The 24,604-nt window shown below is 41.8% G+C and overlaps 1 protein-coding gene across 1 annotated transcript in view; it reads left to right on the forward strand.

Moving 5' to 3' along the window:
• Window positions 1–11,538, forward strand: part of BCAT1 (branched chain amino-acid transaminase 1, cytosolic) — a 66,013-nt gene extending 54,475 nt beyond the window's left edge. The window contains exon 11 of the mRNA XM_014959552.1: window positions 4,095–11,538. Within this exon, the coding sequence (XP_014815038.1) occupies window positions 4,095–4,136 (42 nt within the window). The 3' untranslated portion in view covers window positions 4,137–11,538. The remainder of the gene's footprint in view (window positions 1–4,094) is intronic.
• Window positions 11,539–24,604: the final 13,066 nt, after the last annotated feature.

Below are 24,604 nucleotides of genomic sequence, written 5' to 3' on the forward strand. Positions count from 1 at the left end.
TTTTTTTTTTATTCCCCCCCCCCCCATTTGGAAGCTGGATGAGAGTTGTAAGATATTAGTGTTATCAGTGAAGTCCAGTACTGTTCTTATATGCTCCTTTTTAAGGAAAAAAGAGAAGAAGCACCTAAATAACCATGATCACAAGTGAATATAAGCTAAACAATAAAGAGCTGGGTGAAGTGGTGAGCACTCGCTTGCAGCAGCCAGCTGATCACCATTTCTGTTTCTCAGCATCTTTCCACACTTCTTGTTCTTAAAAGAGTTCCTTACTCTGTGGTCTGCCAAATATTAAAGTCTGTTTGGAATCTGTGTTTTGACCTCCTTATCTGGGTGTAGAAGTCAATACCATTTCAGTTAAAGTCAATGATCAGAACATGATGGCCCTTCTTATTTAGGTTGCCTGTTTTCTTTTCCTTATTTAGGATACTTTATGGTGTGGGTGATTTATTTGGGACAGAAGTAGGTTTTGACAAGTTAGTTTGGGGCTTTTGTTTAAGGGGCTCAGCAGTATTGCTATGATTTCTTCAAATCAAGTCTGATGGTTACTGTTCTACATTCTTGGCACAGGGTTCTTCTGATGAGACCCCAAACAAAAATTACCCATGAATTGCAGTCTGCTGTCATATGTTGACCCACCTAAAATCCCATTCATTGGCATGGATGGATGGTGATGTTTTTGCAATATATGTATGGGCCTTCAACAATTTGTGGTCAGTTTGAGTCTCCACTGATCAATTCTACTTGAAGTCACTAGAAGAATGGTTTGTGAAATCCAGATTCTTTTTCAGAAGGGAACACTGGAATATGTGTCTTGGTCCCTTGGCCTATAGATAGTGAGTGAATTATTAAGACAAATTTATCTAGCCTGCTCTCTGAGGCTTCCTCCCATGCTTTCCCTGATCACCCTGATTTTCCACTCCCAACCATTGCTCAGGAGGAAACTGAAAAAGTGAGGGTTGCTTATAACCATTATCTTTCTTGGACCTTTTCACTTTACAACTAAAGCATGTGGACCTTTTTGCCTTACAACTATGTACATACCAAGTGTTCATTAGTTACATGCCGAGAGTAATTCCATTACTCCTGGATAGTGCTGGACTATTATGTAGATGCTTACTTCTGGGTTTTCTTCCTGTTTTAAAGAAGCCAGGAGAGTTAGAACACTTCATTATCAGAAACATGATTTTAGAGAGAATGACGGCTGTTTCCCCTTTGAGAGTCAATCAGTGCCTGCTGATGGCGTTTCTTCACTTTCCTGCCTGTGAAGAGATGAGCTTATATCCAAATGAACCCCAGGCTGTCACACAGAAAACAATGCTGTAGCACACAAAATGTAATATATAATATTCTTTAAATGTCAGGGGAGTTTTCAGGATTTTTTGCAAAGATCTTTTATGTATTCTAGCAGGAGGGGGAAAAATAAGATCTCTTTGCAGTTGGACTATTGTCATATCATTTGGACAGTCTGAGGCTGTTATTCCAAAGAATGTTCAAGTTCTGAAAAATAAAATGCAATGGAAGTTGCAACCAAACACAGCTTTGGTTTCTGTGCTGTGCTGTTGCCTGAACTAGGGCAATGTATCTATTTAATGTTAGACAACGGACATTTGTAAAAAAGTAAAAATTCTTAGTACCAGCATTGTCCTGCATTTGAACCTGTGAACAAGAGGTGCAAGGCTCCATATCCAGTATCATTATACTGGTTCCCTTATGTACAGTACATGCTTATTTAACATTTTCAGATTATCTTCATTATTGTGTTTCCAAGTCAGTTTTCATGCTGCTCATTGTTCTTTTGCAAGTCGTCTGTGCTCAACAGGATTTCTATGGATTTGAACAGCTGTTCAGTGGAACTAGAGCTAGAGTGACAAATTAGAAACTCATGGGCAGAACTGATTCCATTTCTCATGCCATTTGAGAAAGACAGTAATAACACTGCATTATACTTTTCCCTTCCTATCACTGAGAGGAAATCATGATTACTAAAGGCTGATGAAGATTTTAGATTAAATCATTTACATTGTATACAGTAATGGTGTGCTTATGAATGAATTAGTCATAGTACATTGTCTTCTATAAGCACTTGAGTTGGAAGATTTCGAGATGAGATTCTTTTCTCTGGGATTACACTCACTGAGATGTTTTTGTAATTTTGCATTCCATGCTTTAAGAATAAACAAGCTTTTGCTACACTTTTAAAGTGTAGATCAGGATGCAACTTTGAAGGGATGGATAGAAGGTAAGATATATTGTTTATACTACGTGATATGAAATACATTTAACACTGCAGTCCAGACAGCAGTGAACAGACATTTAGTCAAAACTCCTATCTTTCTCAAAGTTGCACAGTCTAAATGGGTAGACCAGTGGAAAACAACCAGGAAGAGAGAATGTATGTTTTACAAAGCAGGACCTGTCGTGGAGAAAAGAGGGATGAGATTGACTAGCCTGAGGTCACAAAGCCTGTAACAGAATCAGTAAAAGAAGCTAAATCTGCTTTTATTTCTAGAATGAAAACATTTTAATTGTGGTATAAGATCTTCATTCCTCTCTTAATTCAGGAAGCAGATTCAAGCCATAGTCAAATGACAACTCAGACCAGCCCTTGCAATTTCTGAAGTCAGCACCAGAGCACTAGACACTACTACCTAAAGCCAATAAAACTTACAGATAATGCCCTGGCCTTCGCCTGCTTTCTGATTTGGGGGAGGTAGGGGTGCCACCTTTGCTCTGAGAAGGAGTAATATGAAGGTCAAAGACAAATCTTTTTTCCCCCTTTGCCCTGATTCTCAACAAAATTGCCTCACACTGGGGTAATCCAGTGCTTTGTAGTTAAACTAATAATACGTCTGCTTTTCCTTGGTCAGAATTCCCAAGGCAACCACACTAACATCTGGGAATGTAAACTGGAAATCCCTTGAACAAGTAATTCATCCAAGGTCCTGTGTAGCACCATGCCAGTGTTTAGTCCACGTTTCAGACTGCAGAACAAGTGCAGCAGAATTAATAATGTAAAGAAAAAGTAGTTGTGATACATGTGGAGGTCATTTAGAGGCTTTACCTGATGGACTCAAGAGTAAAACACAAAGCAAACTGAACGTCGTCCCTTTGTGGATCCAGAAGTGTGGGGTTTTTTCTGGCTCAGCCTGATTTGGAGCTGTTGCCTTTTCCCTGCTTCCTTCTCCCTTTGTCTCCTTACCTGCTGATGCAGAACCTGGATTGGAGGAATTTCCTTTTATCCTCTCTGAAGAAATTATCATCAAGTGATCTTTTCAGACAACATAAAACCTCTGAAAACAGTCTTTATTCCTTGGAGGAAAGTGTTTTCAAGCTCCCTGAACATGGTACTATGAAGGAAAAGGCTCCCAATTTACATCTGCCACTAGAATGTCCACTTCTACTTTTAGTTACATACTTGAACCCTGTGTGCCTTTTTCGGCCTCTCCAGAGCATTGTTTATAGGGCTGGTGACAAAGAGCTTTAGAACATGGAGCCAGTTTAACAATCAAAAGTGCCACCTTGGGACTGTATCCTCCCCTGGAAGGAATACAGCTCCATGTGGTGGGTTGCCTTCATTTCTACCTGGTGATCCTGTTGGTTTGCATATGGAAAGATGACTTGTTTTACTCGTGTTACAATTTTCTCTAATTGTACTCTGTAGCATTTGAGATGGGTTTTATTTCACATTCAAGCAGAATGCCGCAATAAAAAGCCACCTTGAAAATAAAAAGAAATAAAAACAAATGTGTTGGCTGATTGGAGCTTGAGCAGGGGCATACTTACGAATGAATTAGTGAACTGACCTTAGGGAATATCTGTATTAAATTGATGGAAAGCTCTAGTGAAGCAGGACTATCTGTAGTGAGTATCAGTATCGCCCCTTCCTAGTCTACTTATTGTAAGATGGATAAAGCTTCAAGCTGTGTTTAGGCTTTGCTCAAATCAAAGACAGAAGAAAAGGGATAAGAAATAATCTACGCTACTATCAGGGTGGTGGATGTGAATCTTTCTGGGGACAGACCTAAGATTTTATCTAATTGTACACTGTTACTTTCAATTTTTATTCTTAAACTCCCATTTTTGCTTTGTTTCAGTATGGAAGAGAAGACAGTGATTGGGCAGTGCTGGTATCGTGAAGGTGGAAGAGTTCAGACCCTTCAGACAGAACAGACATGACTAATAACTTCTGTAGCTGCCTGTGCATAGCGTAGTTTCTGTATCAGTTTGCTCCCCAGGATGATTGTTTCCACAATCTGGTGAATGTGAACACAATCATTTTGATTTCTACTGTAATCCTGTTAGTAGAAGCCCATCTTCTTGGTAGAGGTGCTAAATGTTAGCAATACAACTTTCCTGATGACCTTTCTTAGTGCCTCCTTGTGTCTTCTGTACAGTCTGAAAACTTGTAAAATGCTCTTCAACTGCTCTTCAGTTTGTTGGGTTTGTTTTAACTGCCATTCCCATTGTCACATAACACAAAGATGTTGCCTGTTAGTTGGCCACAGGGTTCTATTGACATTATTCTGCCTTTTTCTCTGCGTCGGGAAAACACTGAAGTTTAGCCATATGCTCTTTCCTTTTCATACTCTGCTTGTGTGGGAGATTTCCTGAGTTTGCACAGCCCTCTAGGTCCCCTGGTGCATACTGTGTCAAATAACACCTCTGTCCTGTAGGCCAAAATTCTCCCGAGTCTATCTAACCTGCAGCAGGCTCCCCATCAGGCTATTGCCTTTCCTTCCGAGGGGATACACTGTGGCTGCTTGGGCAGTGCATACCTCTCTCGTAGTTTAATGCATCCTTCCACATGTGATTTACAGGGCTGGGCCAGGCCCTGCTCAGACAAGAATCCCCCTTTTGTCTGACCTAGCACAGAGCTGGGCGCTGCCAACGCAGCATTGCCTTCCCAGTGAATGTCTAGAAAATAAGATTAGACATCTGTGGCTGTGAAAGCTGAACCACTTTTCAGGGCAACCCAGCCTTTGGACTGAGGAATTTCTTTCACCATCCAGTCAACGTAATTTAGATCAGCAAAATGTTTTCCTTGTCCCCTTCACCGCTTGCTATGAAATGTATCCAGCCTCCATTGACACACATGTACCTTAACAGGACCTTCCTATTAAGGAACAAGCGATGCCTAGCACAAGAAGGAAAGAGATTTCACTCAAAACCCCCATTTTGTTCTGATTAAGCACATGCTTCTTCACATACTGCTACTCTCTCACACGCAGTCTTAATACAATTTGGGAGCAACATAGAGTGTGTAATCCCATAGTTAGGGAAATAACTTCTGCAAATGTTTGCTAACAATTATATTGTAATATTTATTAGCTTTCTCCTTTTGCACACAGCTTTGTTGAACAGCTTTAAGATATCTCTTGCCAAAAAGGATCACCGTGTTTTATATCAGTATTCCAAAGTGCTGCTTCAGTGTAAAACTGTTGGAACTTTATTGACACTAATGGAGTCCTGTAAGAAGTAAAAGCGAAACATTTATTGCCACAATTTGCAGTAGGAGATGCACCAGTATTAAGGGAAAGTTTTAGCACTTTATTTTTTTTTAAGACCCAACAATATCTCTCCCATGCATTATAAATCCTTTGTAGTTACTGACATTCGTTAGCGTTTTAAAACATTTTAACAGTTTAAAAAGGCAAAATGTGATTTCTAACAGACCATCCATGCCTTATGCAACTGCTAAAAAGTAGCCTTACGGCTTTCCTGTCCATTTTTGGTCAGATTTTAAAGACAACCCCTACTTACCCATCCCTTTCTTTTGCTCCCTCAAATCATAACTTTTCCTGTCTTTCTCTGCAGTCCGATCTGATCTTTTAATGAAGAACAGTTGAAGGTTCTCTCTGACAATGTAACCATTGTTAAAATGTGTTAGGTGGTTTTCTCTTTAGAATACAACTGCAAGCACAAAATGTTGTTTTGCTGACAGTAGCCATAGTACTCTGTGTGTCTGCTTTTCTGACCATTTGAATCTATATCGTGTCCTGGTCTTTGTTCAGTGCTGCTGGTAGTCTTTCTTTTTTATTTAATTATCTGGGTGGGGAAATTAACGTGGGGAATATGTCAAGATACAACATGGGGTAGAGGGTTTTATCCAATGAGACTAGTATCGTAACTAAAGAGTGCCTTTAACTAGAGTGTGGCATGGATCGCTCTGTAGATCATGTAATGAACAACCACATGTGGCTTCCTGGTACTGAACTATCTAATCTGTCCCCTTGTGTTCATTTTAGACTTAGCAGCAAAAGGAAAAGTGGAAATATCTCATTGCAGATGAGTGGCAAAGCGGTTGTACGATACCTTAACATCTCAGGATGATGATAGAGATGACAGGTATCCTATATCAAAAATCCCCACAAAGGCATCAATATACCAGCAGGAATCTATTCGCTAGTCAGAATGAATAAGGACTGGTTAGTAGAATTATTTTACTGTGGTGTAAACCTAAAAGTTGTGTAAAACTCCCCTTAAATTGGATGTAAGTAATTTAATGTGGGGAAACGAGGTGTTTCGTTTATTGTGGTTTGCACCATTTCCTGCAGTGACCAGAGAGACACCTTTCCTTTTACTGCACATTTTGAGCTGATGGAGACTTCAGAATGAGGAGAGTTGAAACTGGTGTTTCCCACCCAGACCCACAGAAATGCACAGACTTTTCTGGAAGAGAAAAATGAGAATATGTAGTGTGTGTATGTTAACTGTTGTCTTTAACATCCTGGTTAATTGCTTTACTTCGACTGTGTCAACTCAAAGTTGTGCTTGTTTCCTAATGGGATCCAGGTGAGTAGGTTCTAGATTTTAAACTTTAAAACTTAAATAAGGGAGCTGGTGGATCAGTATAATACAGGAAATTCTTCTGGTGTTGCATGCTGTCCTACCCTGTATTTTGCCACTGCTTTTTTATCCTGTTAACCAAAGGAGAGAAATAATATGTGTAAATAATAGTGAGTATTTGGTATTGCATTCTTCCTATTTTTGCCTGTAAGATTTAGGAGGGAACTGTGGTATTCCCTGAGCTAATAATAGATTGTAAAAGAACATCTGCACATCTTTTCTCCATGTGCCCTATTTGTTTAATTGCAAGAGATTTACATAGAAAGAGTATGGTACATCATAACTAGGCAATTATCTATTCTTCATCACTTAGTTATGGTTCTGCTAATTGATCATTTAAGACATAAGATACACTAGCATTAGGAGAATTTGAGACTGTTCAAAAAAGATCAACAAATTAATATTGTTGTGTGATATTTGCATAATTGGCTGCAATTATTTAATGTTTAATTGGGTTGATCAAATGAGATTCAGCCTTTCACATGCTTATGTTTTACAAACACTGGTACTTTAAAATGATAATAACGAACTCTCATTTTCGTATGTTCTTTCTTCTCCCCTTCATTCTTTTGATTATTATTTTCAGTATTGAGCATGTCCTTAATTTTCAGTTTGGTGAGCATGATTCATGCCTGGGAAAGAAGTCCTTTAAATGAGAGAACTTTTCATGAAATTAGTACTTCATACAAGCCGTCCTGATGCCAAGAGTTATGGCTTCAGTAACTGGCATTACTTAACTAGATTCTTAACTGCAAGGGGGGCCAATTCGCTGAGGATACATAGTGACAGACTCTGGTGAGAATGCTAATAAAGGTTCCTGCTTAGGGTAGATGATCTGGTTTGTAGTAGTGCAAGGCAAACGTGATTTTTCTTGGGTATAAAGGGGAAGTCTGATAAGACCAAAGCAAGATCGTGAGAGATGTCTCTGCCCAGCCATTGTTTACACCTGTTCAACTATCTCAAGCCAAAAAGCAGTTGTCCTCCACTCCTCCAGATAAGCTCTTGTTCAAGGTTTACCTAATTCATTGATCCCTTCTACATACTTATTTTATACTTATTTTTCCTTAAGCATGAAGAGTGGTGATTTGGAAAAATGTGATATTTGAAAGAGTCATTTGGAGTGCAAGTTATTTGAAATGTCTGTCTAATACATGGTCTTCCAAGGAGGTAGACAGAAAAACAGCTGGGACTGGTCTCAGAGCCACCTAATTAGAGGAGGAACCCTCTCAAATTCAGTGGCCTCTCCAAAACAATCTGCATAATCTCAACAGATTGCTTAGTGTGAACTGTCTTGATAGTGCCTCCCTATGAAATAGAACAGAGAGATGGCAGCACAGCCTGCCAGGGTATGGCACGTTGGCACTCTCTGTGTGAGAATCACCCTGCTGATTGTAAGTTTTAATGTCATAGTGGCATGCTCGTATACTGAGAGGTGGGCAAGTGTAAATGATGGCTGAGCGTGCCCTGAGCTGGGCCATTCCTGACCGTCTTTCTTTCCTTTACACAGGGTCTTGAAACACCTTTTCCCCCGCCTCTTATCATGATGCCACTAAGTCTCCTATTTAAAATTGACCATTTAAGCAAATTTTGCATCCTTTTTGCTTTTAGCTGTAGTGACAGTTAGAAAAAAAATAAAAAAGTGTTTTGTTCATCTTGAAGGTTTCAGGGATCAGAATTGCACTTTACCACCTGTGCACACGTAGTGCCTGAACAGACTGCCACTGACTTGGTGACTCTGGACAAGGTATCTAACCTCTTTGTACCTGCAGGGGAGTAGTACTACCACTTATACCACTTTTAACTCCAACCCAAACTTTTGCATAAAAAGCTATTTAATACGGATCAAATAAGCTTTCTAGAAAGCTTTTTAAGCATCAGAGAGAGGTGCCATGTAAAGTCCAGTATTTCAAAGATTTCTTGAGAGTGGAAGTATCTTGATTATGCAGGGAAAAAAGCATTATTTGAATGAGAAAAGTATTTGTTTGCTGTATGAAGCCATAAAAAAGTAAAATATACAGTTCAGAATGTAAAGTAGCATACAGAAAGATCTGGAGAAGATAATTCACCTCCACCTCCCAAACAGTGCTATCTTATTTAAAAGTGATGCTTGAAGAAAGCATTGCACCTCTCACTCTAGAGTCATTACAACTATTCTAGAAGTACACTTTACCATGTAGCACTTGACCACACATTTTCTGAACGCAATATTTAGCAAATGGTAAGTGTCAAAGAACTGAGTTTTACTGCATTTTGCCACTATTCTCAAGATTTGGAAAAATAATAATTCATAGGTCCTAAATCATCTAAGTAAAGTAACATCTTAATAAGCGCTTCTATTTTTAGTGATAATAGCAAAAGAGAGTACTGGTATTGCATTGGTGAAAAATATTGTTGTAGCAATCCTTCTGTCCATGCCTTGCTTTAAGCATGATGGTTATTAGTGGGAAGTCCAGGATTTTTTCCCTGACTCTGCAAAATCTGAATGCCAACTGCACAGTTGGAAAATATATCCTGAACTTCATAAACAAAACTAACTTGTCCGTTACCTTGAACTAGAACAGTCAAGTACATTGGGCTTAGCAGGTGTGGAACAATACTGAATTAAAATAGTCAAGCCTTACATTTGTAACAGATTTTGGAATTAGTAGCTCAGAAATAAGTCTCATTGAGCACACTAACAAGGTTAATCACACCTGAAATTACTAAAATTAAGTGTTTAAATTCACTAGTGGTAACAGCACGGCTAGATCCTCATCCCTTTCTCTGAAAATGAATTTATACTCTTTGTTTATCTTAAAACTTAATTTATTATGTCTGATTTTAACCACAATCTGAATTCTCATTACATGCTTTAAAATAAATAATCTTACATTTCATGTTCATAGGAAGGTCTTAAGAAGGATTTAAGACCTTGATATAGAGTTTTAAAGTGTATACATTATCTGCTGGATAAGGTTAAGGCAGAAGAAGAGAAGGCGACTTTGTAGAAGTAATTAATTACAGTGTTCCAAATGCTTTCCAACACTGATGAATTTTCGTTTTTACCAAAGAGGTATGCAGGTAATAGAGGATAAAATAAGCATGGTGCTTTTTTTCTTTTTTTTTCTAAGCAAGAGTTGGGAAAATTTCCAAGAGCTGGTTCTCTTAATAATGCTAACTCTTTATAGGACTTGACTCCATGAGGCTTAGAGCAGTCATTTAAGTGTGAGGTGGAGGAGGTCAGAAGTTACCTCAGGTGGTACCGTCTTGCAGGAACAGATTTTTCTTCATTTTATGATCAAAGCGATCGAGATATGACCATGGAATCTTTTAAATCTTGCACCTTTTCATAAAAATTTTGCTTTTCATTTTAGACTTCTGATACAGTATCACTGAACAATTATCTTAAAATATCTTGTCTCAGTCGGTTATGAGAAGAAAGCAAACATTCTTATTCTTTATGTAATCACCTTCTTGCTGTATGCCAAATCCTCTCTTCATTATGATTTGGTCACCACTAGAGTTGTGACCTCTTCAGGTGAAATAAAGGTTTTTTTCTCTGCTGTGCCCTACTAGAGCACTCTCAGTTTTTTAGGAAGTACTAAGTGCTCACAGTAAATGCCAGAGCAAAAAGTCAAGTGAAAAGTCTTCTGTCTCCAGAACAGGCAGGCTAAGGAATGAGTAAAGTTACCCATTGAGTCAATCAAGACAAAAGGTCAGAAGAACGTCATTACCATTCTCATTCAGTCCAAAACTGCTATTTAAGAATGCTTTTACTCAGTTACTTAAATACTTACATCTGTGCCTACGTTTTCATAACTTCGTAACTTGTGCTCTAGTATGGTAACTGAAGCCTGCAACATACTTTTATATGTCATGAAACAGTAAAATGTTAGTTCAAAACAAACAGGTAATGCCAAGATCATCTAACGGTGAGAAACTATTTTCTGCAAGTCACTGGCCTATTCTGTTCCCGTGATTTATATTTATTTTCTAATGGCCCAGTAGCTGACTAGAACTGCGAGTAAAAGACAAAAATACCATTAACTCTGTCCCATAGTCGAGGATGTTGACAAAGAGTGAATCGGTTCCCTCCGTCTCCCGGGGAGATGGCTTGGACTCCAGCTTGGCCACTGTAGTAGAAGTGACAGAAAGCAAAAGGTTCTTTGCCTTGATGGAGAAAAGTGAGAGTTTTATCTGAAGCTACTTGTAAACAATTTCTGTCAAAGCAGGAAATTTGGAAAGACACGTGTCCCATCTACCTGACCTTTGAGGCATTTAGAAGTGTGCAGTAGTAGTTACTGGAATTGTAGAGTATAAGCAGTGGGAAATTAGTGACTTAAAAAGGGAGAAGTAAACACCTCTGAAGGGTCTCTGTTTTCTCAAATGTTAATGTTAACTGGGTATTTTACAAGGATCTGAGCATATAAAAGCAGTAAAGGACAGATGTGTGAAAGAATACTGGATAAACTAAAGGAAACTCTACCTCATTCTTCTCTAAAGGTTTTGTAGAAGCACAATTAAGCGCTCCTAACGGCATTGTTACGTACAGACCATCTGGCATGAAAGAAACACTTTATATTTGTATGTCTATAAATCCTGTAATAACTGTATTTTGCTGGCAGTAGAAACAGTCTATACTATTTGCAGTTTTCCTCATCAAATCTGTAATTATGCAATGTTACTGTCTCCAATAAAGGATTTTAATGGGCACCTGTTTGTGGTATGTTATGAAATCATCATTGTTGAGTACAGCTAACTAAGCATAATGATCCCATAGATGGGAGCCGTTATGAAATATGTTCCTGAAGGCTGGCTTAAAAAGGAAAAAGAATTACTGAATGAATTATGGCACTTAAGAGCAGCAGAGCAAGATGCGAGTGGTGAGAGAGAAGCCAACTCTGTAGTCAAAATGTAAAGCCCGTATCCCGCCTTCTGGCTTCCACTAAGGTCTGGTGTGACACTGGGAGGGAAGAATGAGGCCCTAACAACAGCAGACCTCCATTTCCCCTGCCAAGCCCGGAGGCTGAGCCAGTTGTTTCACTTACAGTAAAACGCTGGACAAATCAAGCAGCAAAACTTACTCCCTACCTGCTAACTGTGTAGTCATGAAGCAGCTTTGAACACACCAGGACTACGCAGTGGTGATTGAACTTGGCCACCATGCCAAGGGGTTTGGGGGGATGAACTCAAGGGAGAGAAGAAAGCCAGAAAATAACTTTCTACTTTGAGCACTTACTTCACAGGTGTCGTGGTTTGGCCTCAGAGGGCAACAAAGGACCACGTGCAGCCGCTCGCACACACAGAGCCCTCACAGCCACGCGGCCGGGAGGGGAAGATGGGAATAAAAGGCAAAACTCGTGGGTTGAGACAAAGGCAATTTTAACAGAACAGAACAAAGAGCAATAACAATAACAGAGGGGTATACAACCGCGATCACGATACCGCCGCTCGATACCGCCGCGCGCCGACCGCTCCCGGGACGCCCCCGACGCTCTCCTCCTCCGGGGGTCACCGCCTCCTCCCCCCAACTTCCTGTCCCCTCCCCTTCCCGGCTAGCTCCGGCTACCCCTTGGGCATGGCTCACATGGGATGGAATACTTGTGTCCCTCCTAGGGCCTGGGGAGAATTAACCCCAGCACTGCCAGACCCAGGACAACAGGGCAGTTTTGAAGAGTCATTACTCTCAAGAATGCCAACCAATGGGAAGCCCTTTGAAGAGGGAAAGCGCTGAAAAGCGAGTGTCATGAAAATCTTGCCATTTGCCATGTCTAGTAGCTATATTTACCAAAATACTTGGCGTATTCCCCCTTTTTAGTGCAGGGGAATACTGTGATTAAAGGTAGCGCTGATCCCTGCTGTGGTAAAGTACACATCAGGGTAAATTTTCCATCTGGTTTGGTTCTGGGTGACTTCAGAGAAAGCTGGCATGGATATGGGACGCTTTAAAGAAACTGTAGACAGGTAAGTACTAAGAGTTGTTAATTACTGTTAGGAGAACGAGCCTAACACGTCAGAATCAGACTTCGTTCCTGTGTTTTGGCCTCTCCACTTTCATCCTAAGGGAACCTTTCTTGACTGTAACTTCAGCTTCAGTAAGACTCAAAACTTGCTTATCCCACCTACTAATAATTAGAGGACTGGTCTTACAAGGTGCTGAGTGGGCTTCAGGGACAGACAGACAACAACACTCAAAAGACTCCTTTTTCCTTCCCTTTTGAAACATCTCAGCAGCTGGCAATAGTTCTGTTCAGTAAAGCACTTGCTGCAGTGCCACCACCAGCGCTGTGTTCTTGGGGGTGGAGAGTATCGATGCCGAGGACTCTGGTCTGGGTACACATAGTCTTGTAAAGTTGATGTGACAAAAAAAAAAATGTTTTAAAATATTACAGGGGGAGGACGAAGCAGAAGGAAAAAAAACAACCTGCGTTGTGTACATATAAACAGGGCAAGGAGAAAAGTTGGGGATTCCAATATAGGCAGCTAATATTAGAATTAGCAATGCCAGTCTTGAAGGTATATCAACAAAAGTGTTCAATTTCAGGTTTTTTCTGCCTTTCCTTTTGCTCAGTGTTCTGATATTGTGGCATCACAGCGGTGATTTTACCGGAGTTACTAAAGAATTACCCTGTTGCCAAGAAGAGCAAAATTTTCTGTAGTAGCGCCTTTGTTGTTCTGGATGCTCCTCCACAGAGGAACTTGCAAAAGCAAATACAAGAAGGTGGAATGTGTCTGCTTTTCTCTCTCCCAAGGGAATGATTTTTAATGCCAGGTAAGAAAATGCTTGTACAACTTCACCTGCAGGTGGTATTACGTTGTATCTATACAAATCTGGGATATTAAATTCGGAGCATTGCCAATGCCATGTTCAATAAGACAAAGCTGTTTATCTTAAATTCACCTAAGTTCTTGTGGGTTATTCAAAGAATTTACATTCTTCTGAAGTGATTTCAGAGGAACTTGCACTTTATAACGTGGGGTTTTTTTTTTTCATCTTGCTCATGGAATAATTCTTTTCAAAGGTTCAACTTTGGTTAAATATATGCTGGGAGGCTGCCACCACCAGGAACGCTATCACCTGTAAAACAGCTCGGGCTGTTCCAACTCTCGTTTTGACAGGCATGAAATTCATCCAGTGTCCCACACCCAAGCCAAACACAAAGGTTGTGGCTCACCTGCCTTTCAGGTAAAGCTTAGATAGACCATCACCAAGCAGAGCCAGCGGAAACACTGATTTCATTGGAAATCTCAAATTCGACTGGCCTTAGCTCAGACCCTAACTTGAGGTGGCTTTCGTGCTCTGAGCGTGATGAAAAAGAATTGCTCTGCTCTTATTTCCAGCTGCTCCATCCCTGAGCTTCCCTTTGTGGCACTGCTGGCTCCAGAGCAGTTGCAGGGTGATGGGATCACTGCCTGACCCACAGAAAGGGGGAAGCATATGCCCAGGACGAGCGGGACTGCTCTTCTCACCGCGGCGCAGAGCTTCTAAGGAGCTGAAGCCAGTGAAGAAGCCGCTCCCCTATGAAATGCTAGGATTTGAATATTTCCCAGGTGCTAGCCGCTTTTATTATGGCTCTTAAACTTTTATGCACCAGACCTTGCTTAAGTCATTGCTGAATTCTGGGTTCTTTTTTTTTTTTTTTTTTTTTTCTTCCTTTAGCTCATATCATCCTTGTGCCTGAGCAAAGTCTGCAGTATTTGCTTTACTGTGTGGTTGTGAGGTCCCAGGTTGGAAAAGAAGGGAGTTTATGAAGATTTTGCATCTTCATCATAAGGGCGTGGCTGAAAACTGATGAGAATAAAGATAGTGGAAAACACAGCCATCTTTTTAGGAACTTTCAGTGCTTGAAAATTTGAAGAAAAAAGTCACAGATCCAACTACTGTCCCACTTTTTTTTTTTTACCTCTAGGGATAGGGTACCAACCATCCTATTGCTCTGGATCCTACTAGCCAAGACATTGTTCCTAAATCTTTATAAACTTCACATCATTTCCTTCCTCCACCACCGAGTCTATTATATCATGCAAAAAACAGAAAACCTGAGTGGTTTGTCAGCTGCTTGTACTCCTGTCTCAAAAATGCACCCCCACAAATACCAGCCTCTAAGTGTAACTTTTTTCATGGGTTCCCTTTGCTATTCCTTCCGTTTGCAGTTGGAATATTTTTGTGGCTTTTGAGAAAAAAAACAAACAGTTGAGTCTGAAAGAAACTCAAGGTCAGAAATTCTCCCTTATTTTTGCTGCCAATTGGTTTATACAGAGGGTTTTCCCTCTGAAGGGGGAGGGTCAGTAACTCATTGGTGATGGTGTTAGGCTGGGAAGTGCTAGTAGCTGCTATTAGGTGAGTCATTAATCCAGAGATCTTCAGGTTTGTCGATGGCTGTGCTAAGAAATTTTCAGACTGCAGAGTTTGTAGCCTCTGTGTACATCAAGGCGAAGAGCAGAGAAAGGTAGCACTGCCTATGTTTTTTGAAGGAGCAAAGAAATGCAGTTTTGGGAATGTAGGGTTTAGTTACTTGCATAGCATGCTTGAGGATGCCTGAGTGAGGAACCTATCTTGTGTTGTTTGGTCTCATCACATTCCTGAAATGAGAGCTTCTTTTTAAGAAAATAATCAACCTAAACCAATAATATTACCTAAATTCATTGCCTGTATTTTTGCTGTCATGGAAATAATCTGGTGAGACCCCAAATGCTGGTGCACTTTTTTCCTGGTGCAGTTTGATCTCCAAAGAGGCAAAGCATATTTTTATTTATTTATTTATTTTTTATTTCAGAGAGAGTTTTTTTTTTAGGCCAGGTGGCTGCTCTGTTTGTGAAAGATCAGTGTTACTGGGTTCCTGCCTTGCAACTCCTTACTTCTGCTAAGGTGGATCTGAAGAGCTTGATTGGCCCTTGGAAGGATTCCCTTTGTTAGTCTCTATGCGGCTACAGCCGAGCAGCACAAAGGAGAACTTCTTATTCCACGTTTCATTTCACGCTCCAACAAAAAAAGATATCAACATCTGTACTATTTCCCCACTTTTGCACTTGTGTGCAAGCTTTTTCAGACTAAGATAACATCAGCTCAGAAGTTGAGAGATGTCAATAAGGCTCCATTTGAGGCTGAGAAAAGAGAAATTCCTCCCAATTTTACAGGATAAGATGATATTTAAACACAAACTTTATTTTCTGAACATCGATGTGTCTCTGCCAAACCTCACAGCCTCTTTGTGGCAACTTTTTCCTGGAAAGAGAAAGTAACATGAACAAGGCTTTATTATCTGTTACTACGATATTAAGCAGCATGAGGGAGAGCCAGCAATGTCTGACCCAGTGCGACTCCCATCAAGTCATATATGAAGTTCAGGGAAAAATTAATCTGCTGTAGACTTGTTCAGCCTGTTTTAACCATTTCTTTTTCTCTGATAAAATATATATAGTCAGGAAAAAGAATTTTGTGTTTGTGTTGAGCTTGTAGCCAGAAAAATGTATGGTTTTCATCTTAAAAAATAAAAAGTAATTTTTCAGGGAAAAAAAAAATTGTGACCCAGAGATCATCAGTAATCAACCAAATATATTTTAAAAATTATTGTTTCATTCAGTCAGAAGATAATAAGTTTGAGATCTTTCACAGGAAAACTGAAAATCAAACTGCAATTACAGTAAATTGCTAAAACCATGTAGGTCTGTAACTACTTATTTTTAAAAGATGTTGCTTCTCTTGGTTTCTGCTGCAATGCATAATATAAGTTTATCAGATAAGAAGTGATTTTTCATTAGGGGAAAATTACAGGCAATCTGGAAAGGAAGAAAAGATAAGCAGTTACCCTTGATCAATTCCTTTCTGTGCCTTTGAGCGAGGCAGGTAACTCTCCTCGCTCCTATTTTCCAGCTGTAAAATGGGGGTAATAGTTCTCAGCAAACGGAGAGACTCCTGTGAGGATAAATGCATGACAGGCTGTATGATCAATGAGCAATGGAGGGCCATATGGACCCGAAGACAGATTCCACCATAGCTGCCTTCTCCACATTAATTTGTAATAGCGTGCTTACTCTTTCAATTAAACCTTACAATCGCATTTCTGCCAAGCTCAGTGTTGCTTCCAGTTTCAGTGAAACTTCACAAGCTGGAACGTTGCCTACAGCTGACAGTGACATTTAAATGCAAGAAAATCAAGCTTATGCAGGGCCAAACTTTTCATAATTCCAGGCCTTGCCAGTCTACAGCGTTGATTCTGATTTAAACAAATAAACACCCGGCTCATTTTCACCTAACCTTGCAGGAGTTTGGGTTGCCTAAATGTTCTCCTCTCAATCCCAGGTGATGTCTTCTGGGATTATAAGAGTTCAAAAGCAAATTAATTATACCAACAACAGGAGTCCAGGCAGATTGCTATATCTATGCAAAAGAGTGCCTGGCCACCTGAAATTTAAGCCCTTCTCCTTTGAACGTGGGGACCAGATGCATCTTGGACCTCAGGGGAGGGAGGCAAGATGCAAGAGGAAGGACCTTGGACCCTGCAACAGAAGCTCGGGTTTCTGTGCTGCTGTGTTTAGTGGCCGTATTTTTTCATACACAGTTTTCTTGACTGAGGACCAGCTGTTTTGCAAGTACAAAGTTCTTTTTATGTTACTAAGCGGCATAGAGTAAAAGAATCCACACAGGTGAGACCTGAAACGTTTATTGTGTTTATTTTTGCCATCTTAACCCAAGCCCACACAACTAGGAAACCCCCCAGCCAGCTGTGGAAAAAACCCAACACTTTGGTTATTGCTTAGGAGAGAAAAGACGGACTCGAGCAAGAGTTGAGTGACTTAACCAAGATCTTTCTCTTCCAAACCTGCCTGGCTGGGTGTGCAGTTCATAGCTGCAAGAGCTCTTTGGTGCTTCTGTGTAGGTTAGTGAAGAACTGAGCCCTGTGGACTCTTGCCTGGGCCAGCCCGGGGCAGGATGCGGTCAGGCTGGCTCTGCTCTCTCTACCTGCAGCGGAGTTCCCTCTACAAGCAGGTCATTCTGCAGCTGCTTTCTGGCTTGTCTGCCTAGCACTGTGTTTATCTAGCTGACCAGACAATCTTTGGGTGTACCAGATGAGGTAAGGTGACTGAGACATAGCAAGCTAGACCCGTGTTTGGTGTCTTCCTTCCTGCCCGCAAGTGAACTATTTTTGTTGCTTAAACGCACTCTGTAGTGCTGATTTAAAAGAAAAAGAAGGAAGGAAAAAAAAAGTACCCAAAAGATTCCTCCATGACATTCACTGCAGAAATAAGAGCTGACATCTGCCCTGGAGCCCTTGCAGTCAGTATCTATTACCTTCATGTCTGTGTCTTGTCCCTGCTTTGGCTTTTCCAGGTTAATGCGATTTTTCGAATGCCTGAACTGCAGGAACATTCATTCCCTGATAAAACACAGAGCTCCCAACTTTTCTTCGTTTAGCTTGCGCCTAAAACCTGCCTTGTCTCCAGCAATCAGGTTGTGACCCCTCTGATTTCCACTGGCAGGACGACTCTAGCTTGTTTATCACAATTTCAACTTTCCAGGCAAATAATTCTTTTAACTTGAGATGCGTGATTGGATCTTTCTTCCTATCTGAGGGAAGATGTCCATCGAGGGATACATGCAGTTGTCCCCTCCCCTGAAAATTGTAGGGAATGGGAGAAGTGTTGTTTTTCATGCACAAAAGGGCAAAGGAGGGGAAAAAAAAAAAAAAAAAACCCTTGCATTTTTTTCAGTTTGCAGTAGCTTCCCCTGAGTAAGCACAAAAGAGAACAGTGAAGCGTCTGTGAGGTAGCAATGGATTTTCAGACCTGCTGTACATAATCAACCTCCATCCCTGCTTACAACCTAAGAGCATCCATGCTCAGATGTGTTTTATCCGTACTGACATACAGCTGTGAAGCTGCATTCCTTGTTTATACAGTAAGACTACACCTGGCCACGGCCCCACGCAGGAAAAGCTACCCCAGGAAAAGCACATCTTCTTTTTTTTTGCTAGAACAACAGAGTCATCTGGGGCTTGGGTTGGCACAGGGCTGCTGGGGAAATCACAATTCACCATGCTCCTGGATGGAATTGCTGTTAGCAGAAGTTTGGAACGGAGTCGTAGTCTCACAGGACTCTCGTAGCTCGGGAAGAACAGATTGCCTTTAAACTTACTGATCCCAGGCGACTCAGGTCTTTGGTGTTTTCTTGACAGCCCTGGGAGCTTGTGTGAGTTAGAACAGGCTTTTGCAGAGCTTTTGTAATGAACCATGATTTGTTTTAAACTAGAATATCTTTTCTTCACCCGTAACTACTTCTACCATATTACTCATTGGAGCAGATTTGAGTACTGCCTTCTCCAGAAGATAATTCAAAACCATTTTTACTTCAACCCTTTTTGCTTTAGCACTTATTTACCTGGTATGAGAAGTTTGCCAGTAGATTGGGAAATTGGATCTCGTTCTAGTTACCTTCCCAGCTTTAAATCTGTTGCAGGAAAAAAATAGTTCAACCCTCCAGAAAAAATTACATCCTCCCTTTCCCCTGCCATTCAGCACCCTGTCCTCAAAAAAAGAAAGCAAAAGCAAATACAGAGAACAGAGGTAGAGAGTGTGTTTCAACATGAAATGCTCTATATTAGTCCTGCCAAGAAACACAACAGTATTAATTCATTTTGTACTTATTTAAAGGCTTTACTACTATGTTTCTTCCAAACCAAGCAAAAACTGAAATAAAATCCCTCTTATGCTGAAATAATGTACAAAGGGGGGCATTTGGGAAAGTCTACCAAAGAATGGACCACAATCATCACCATCCCATGAGCACTACCTTACAAGTTTAGTTTCTTACACCCTATTCTCTACTTTTCCATTAATACACCCCAGATGATTACGAGCAGCATTCAGATTCATAGTAAAGTAACTTTTAATTCTTTGCTTTTTGAATTTCAGCCTGCCCTTCACTTTTCAGTCTTTATGCTGCTCTGTTTGGGTATATCCTCCTGGTGGGAGGATGCCCTCGGCAGATGCAGAGCAGCGTTGCTCCTCCTGAACCCTCGGTGCTTCTCTCCCAGAGGGGTGATGGATTGGCCAAGTGGCTGTGTACCCTGGTTGTACCTACCATATGCCAGAGCTGAGTGTGTAGATGTCCTGTCAGGCACACACTCCTCTACTTGAGCGTCTCTTCATCCCACTGGGGGCTCTGTCTAAGGACCACCATTGACTTGCTGATGAGAAGTAGCAGCCACTAATAGATTTGGACAACTTTTCCCCTAGTGTCTGTCTTGCCTTGTCCTTTCTATTGCTCTAAATAAGAGCTGGTCAGTGGGTGGGACAGATCTGGTGCACGATAAGGTTTTACTCTCCCCTTCTCTCCTCCTGGCGATGCTGAGAGGCCAACCTGACTTCTACCATCTCTGATGTAAGGCTCTGGGGAACAGGGAAATGAGATGGGGATAAAATAGGGAGTCAAAGTCAAAGCTGTCAGGACTGGCTCAGCAGCAGGGCCAGGTGAACCAGGCTCTGGTCTCTAAACACATGGTGGGAAATGAAAGCGGTCTCCTAACTTCTGGCCAGCAGCGAGAAATTATCTGGGCTATGCTCTATTAAACTGAGGAAATGGCAGAGTCTTGAGAGAACACACCTGAATCTGAGTTACTTAATTCTCATTTTGATTTCTTGTCCACCCTTCTGTTTCTTTGTGAGGAAAAAGAGGTTTTCTTTATTTAAAAAGAGAAAGACGTCATTAGCATGCTGACTACATAGTTTATGTTAACTTTTTGGGACCAGTAGCACAGCCTAATCTAAAATCATGAGTCAGGTCTTACAACCCTTCAGGACAACCTGAAAAATCCCAAGCACCTTTTGCAAAAAAGGATCTCTCTTTTTTGGCGTTCCTGTTTTTAAACTGCCTGATACACATATTCCACCTTTCCTCTCCATCGTATGAGCTAAAAGTTGATGTTTAAAAATAATTTCTTCCTGTCTACAGCCTGTAGAGCTTTAAAAAAAGGTACTAAGTACTATAGAGCTTGTGATAAAACACAGACAGCTGTTTCCACTGTATCAGGTATTTTTTTCTAACAGCTTTAAGATGTCCCAACTTTATGGCTTCAGACACTTTGAAGTAGCGCTGCTCATCTTTATTTTTGTTGTCATCTCTTGCCTCTCTTTTTTCTTGGGAAGCTTTGCAGCTGTATCTGTTGGAGACAAAGCAGAGTTAGACAGCATGCTTCTGGTCTTTGCAGGGTGTGTGTAGCAGCACTTTGGTTTAACAATGTTTTCTGGTGTCTGCCCATCTATCCCACTAACTTCAATTGTCGCCACCATGAGCAGTCTTTACCGTTTTGTGAAAAAAATTGCAACACCAACAGTTGCTTACAGCAAGAAGCAGAGATTAACAACAGTACAATCTGAGGCTAACATGTCATGCAACTAATGCACATCGCTTTAAATCTTTTATGTGGGGCTGCGAAAAGACCTGGCTTTGGCTCCTATCGTGGCACTTGACACACCCCGCTCTCTAGCCTTTGGCTCTTGATAGGATTTTTTGGGGTTCTTGTCTTATTAGGGATATATGGGGATATATCCCTTATTAGGGATGCATTAGGATATGCATTTGTAAATTATTTAATCTTATGCAGGTAAAATCCCCAAGACCTTTGACAAGAATATAACCTCCATTTGTGTCTCTTCAGCAACATAGTCCTCCCCCCACCAGCCAGGGATGCTGACCACTTGGCCTCCTCCTCAGGTTTGAGGGTTTCCTCTGATGCAGCTGAGCTCGGGGGGATGCCACCTGCCTTCGAGACTGCTCCCTTCTTTCCCTTCATTTGCTCCCAGTAGGAAAGGGGATACAGCCAGTGTTGCCAAGGGCTCGGGACTACAAACTGTGAATAAAGAGATCAGCTTTATAGTTTTTCCATGGTAGATACACAGTATAGGTGATTGTTACAGAAATACCTGTAGGGTGACAAGAAGAGGGAGAAATTAATGCTGTGGTATTTCAGGACAAACTTTAATCAAGACATTTTAGAAATCATAGAAGAAAGATAGTTCTCGCAATAATTGAAGACATTTGCTGGGGTGCCACACCAGATTTATAGATGTATTTTTGGGAAAACTGCACAGATTTAACCATGGGTTCAAAGTAGAAGAGTTTCTGGCTTCTGTGGGGGTGCTTCTGCTGGATTTGCGGTAGTCCTACCGCCAAAGCTCCCCTCTGGAAAAGGCCTTTCTCACATTCTTACCAAAGCAATGTTTTATTAGTTAGCAATAGATGGCGCTAAATTTCCACCTGTCCAACGCCGTCAAGCCAGAAAATGTATTTGAAGTAATTAGGCCTGCAAGATAACACTTAAAAGGGTTACTGCTGAAGTTGATGAAAGTGTGTGGGCATAGAGAGGCAGGAGCGCCAAGATGCTTCACCAGCTGGAGAAGTCTTAGGTGAGATAGTCTGGCTGCCAGAACAGGCTGCCAAGATAGTCAAAGGGAAGGAGCCAGGAAACTGGAGAAGGATTTGCAGATTCTTGAGAACAGCTATCGCCATCCTCTCGTTGGCTGGGTCAGGTAATGCCTGTCATTGCCAGCGAACAGGGAGGACCCCAGGCCAGGCGTGTTGAAATCCCACTGGAGGCTCTCAGGCTGGACGGTGGGGTTTGCCACAAACCCTTCCCCTCGTCCTGGGGGGATCAAGCCAGGATTCCCCGGGGCACGGGGACACATCTGAGCTGTGTCGTTTGGAGCGGGGCCGGGTGGGCAGAGCTGTGGAGAAGGGCTCCGGCAGCTTTCTGGCAGTCCTGCTGGCTCCTCACCCCGTGGCTCTCGGGGCCTGCGGGGAGCAGACAGAGTCATTTTTCGCACGAAGCAGAAGGGAGAGGGAGGAGGCTTCCCTGCTGAAATTTGCGTTCGTTTCCTGGCGGCAGCAGGGAGCACCTCCACAGTGTTGTGGGGGGGCCTGGAGAGTACATCCATGTTTTGCACTGTTTTTTTCTTCTCTGTGATAGCCCAGCATCCCAAAGGTGACAGCTAAAGGCAAGGGAAAGGACAGGGCATCTTATTGCAATAGCAATTCACTCTCCTGCATGCTGTGGAAATTATATTCATAAGAGGAGAGGATGTCCTGCCGGGAGCCAGGGCACAGCTGGTGCCATATGGCCTTATCTATACCGCTGGGTTAGCTGTCCTCACCTGGCCACCCCCACCAGCTGCCTGCATGGACCCCTCATGGACCTCTTAATGCTCCACAGCCTGCCCTCGTGCAGGATCGTGCCCGAGACCCCTGCTTTTTAAGGATGTTACTTGGAGAGGTGTGGAGTGGAGAGAGGAGGCTGCGTTTGCCATGGTTAGTTGGAAGGAGTATGTATTGTGTGCTGCTGGGCGGCTGTGGCTACTAGTAGCTGTGGAACGCTTTGCCAAAATGAGATGTCGTGAAGACTACTTAAAAACTTGCCTTCCTGAACAGTGTCCCATCCCCTCCCTTCCCACTCCCATGGACACATCTAAGCATAACTTGTAAAGCCTTTTTTTTTTTTCCCCATCATGGAAAATCTCTTTCCACGTTTCTCAGAAGGCTTCTCCTTGGAGCTATTTTTCACAATGGAGTGAGCGAAGTTAAAGTGTCTCGTGGCTGCGTGGCATGCACGCCCTACGCTTCTTTATTCAGTGGGTAAGGGCTGGCCCCACTGGAGCCAACACGAGTAAGGGGGTGCAGCAATAAAAGGAATAGCTTACAAAATAAAATCCTGACATAGGATGTGAATGGGACTTGGAAGATACAGAAACGTGGTAGCAAAGCAAAGAGCACAGGCAAATTTTGCTCTGAGGCACACCTGTGTTGAAAATGAAGCACGCCACTTGAAAATGAAAAGCAAGACCGGAAATCTTGTATTAACTTTGCAAAATTATCAAAACCTGTCAGATCTGACCCTAGATCCAGTTGCCTGTCAGGGAGAACCAGACTTTGACTTGGCCTTGTGTGAGGAAGGGCATCCAGGTTTGAAGGTCATCCAGACTCTGTCCTGCAACCTTCAAGCCAACTGAACGTTGCAGGACCTAAGCTCTTTCTGAATAATTGTCTGCTATTTTAGAATATGACCATTCACCAGTTTGGCACCATTAAGGCAAGGTATAGTGGATTTGTTGCTTGAAATGTGTAGCCTAGATATTTAAATGTGGAAGCTCCTCTCCTTGCTTCTTGTCCTTCCGCAAAGTCTTTCACCAAGGACTTCAGTTCTCTCTCCACGTTCCTCTAGCAGTACTCACCTTACAATACTGGTGTGAAAATGATTGGTCACATTACCCTCTGGATGGTCAGAGGGATGGAGCACCTCCCCTAGGAAGACAGACTGAGGGAGCAGGGGTGGTTCAGCCTGGAGAAGAGAAGGCTCTGGGGAGACCTTAGATATCTGAAGGGAGCTACAGGAGAGCTGGGGAGGGACTCTTTGTCAGGAAGTGCAGTGACAGGACAAGGGGTAACAGTTTTAAACTGGAAGAGGGGAGATTTAGATTAGTTACTAGGAAGAAATTCTTTCCTGTGAGGGTGGTGAGACACTGGACCAGGTTGCCCAGGGAAGTTGTGGCTGCCCCATCCCTGGAGGTGTTCAAGACCAGGTTGGAGGGGGCTTTGAGCAACCTGGTCTGGTGGAGGTGTCCCTGCCCAGGGCAGGGGGGTTGGAACTCGATGATCTTTGAGGTCCCTTCCAACTCTAACCATTGATCTCTGTTCAATGTGGTAGTATTATTATTATTACTACTACTACTACAATGGTATCTCTCTGCAGTATTTTGCAAAAGAAAATATTGCTGTGGATTGAAGTTA

The sequence above is a fragment of the Calidris pugnax genome, unplaced genomic scaffold (assembly GCF_001431845.1).
Source record: "Calidris pugnax isolate Ruff unplaced genomic scaffold, ASM143184v1 scaffold316, whole genome shotgun sequence".
NCBI classification, from domain to species: domain Eukaryota; kingdom Metazoa; phylum Chordata; class Aves; order Charadriiformes; family Scolopacidae; genus Calidris; species Calidris pugnax.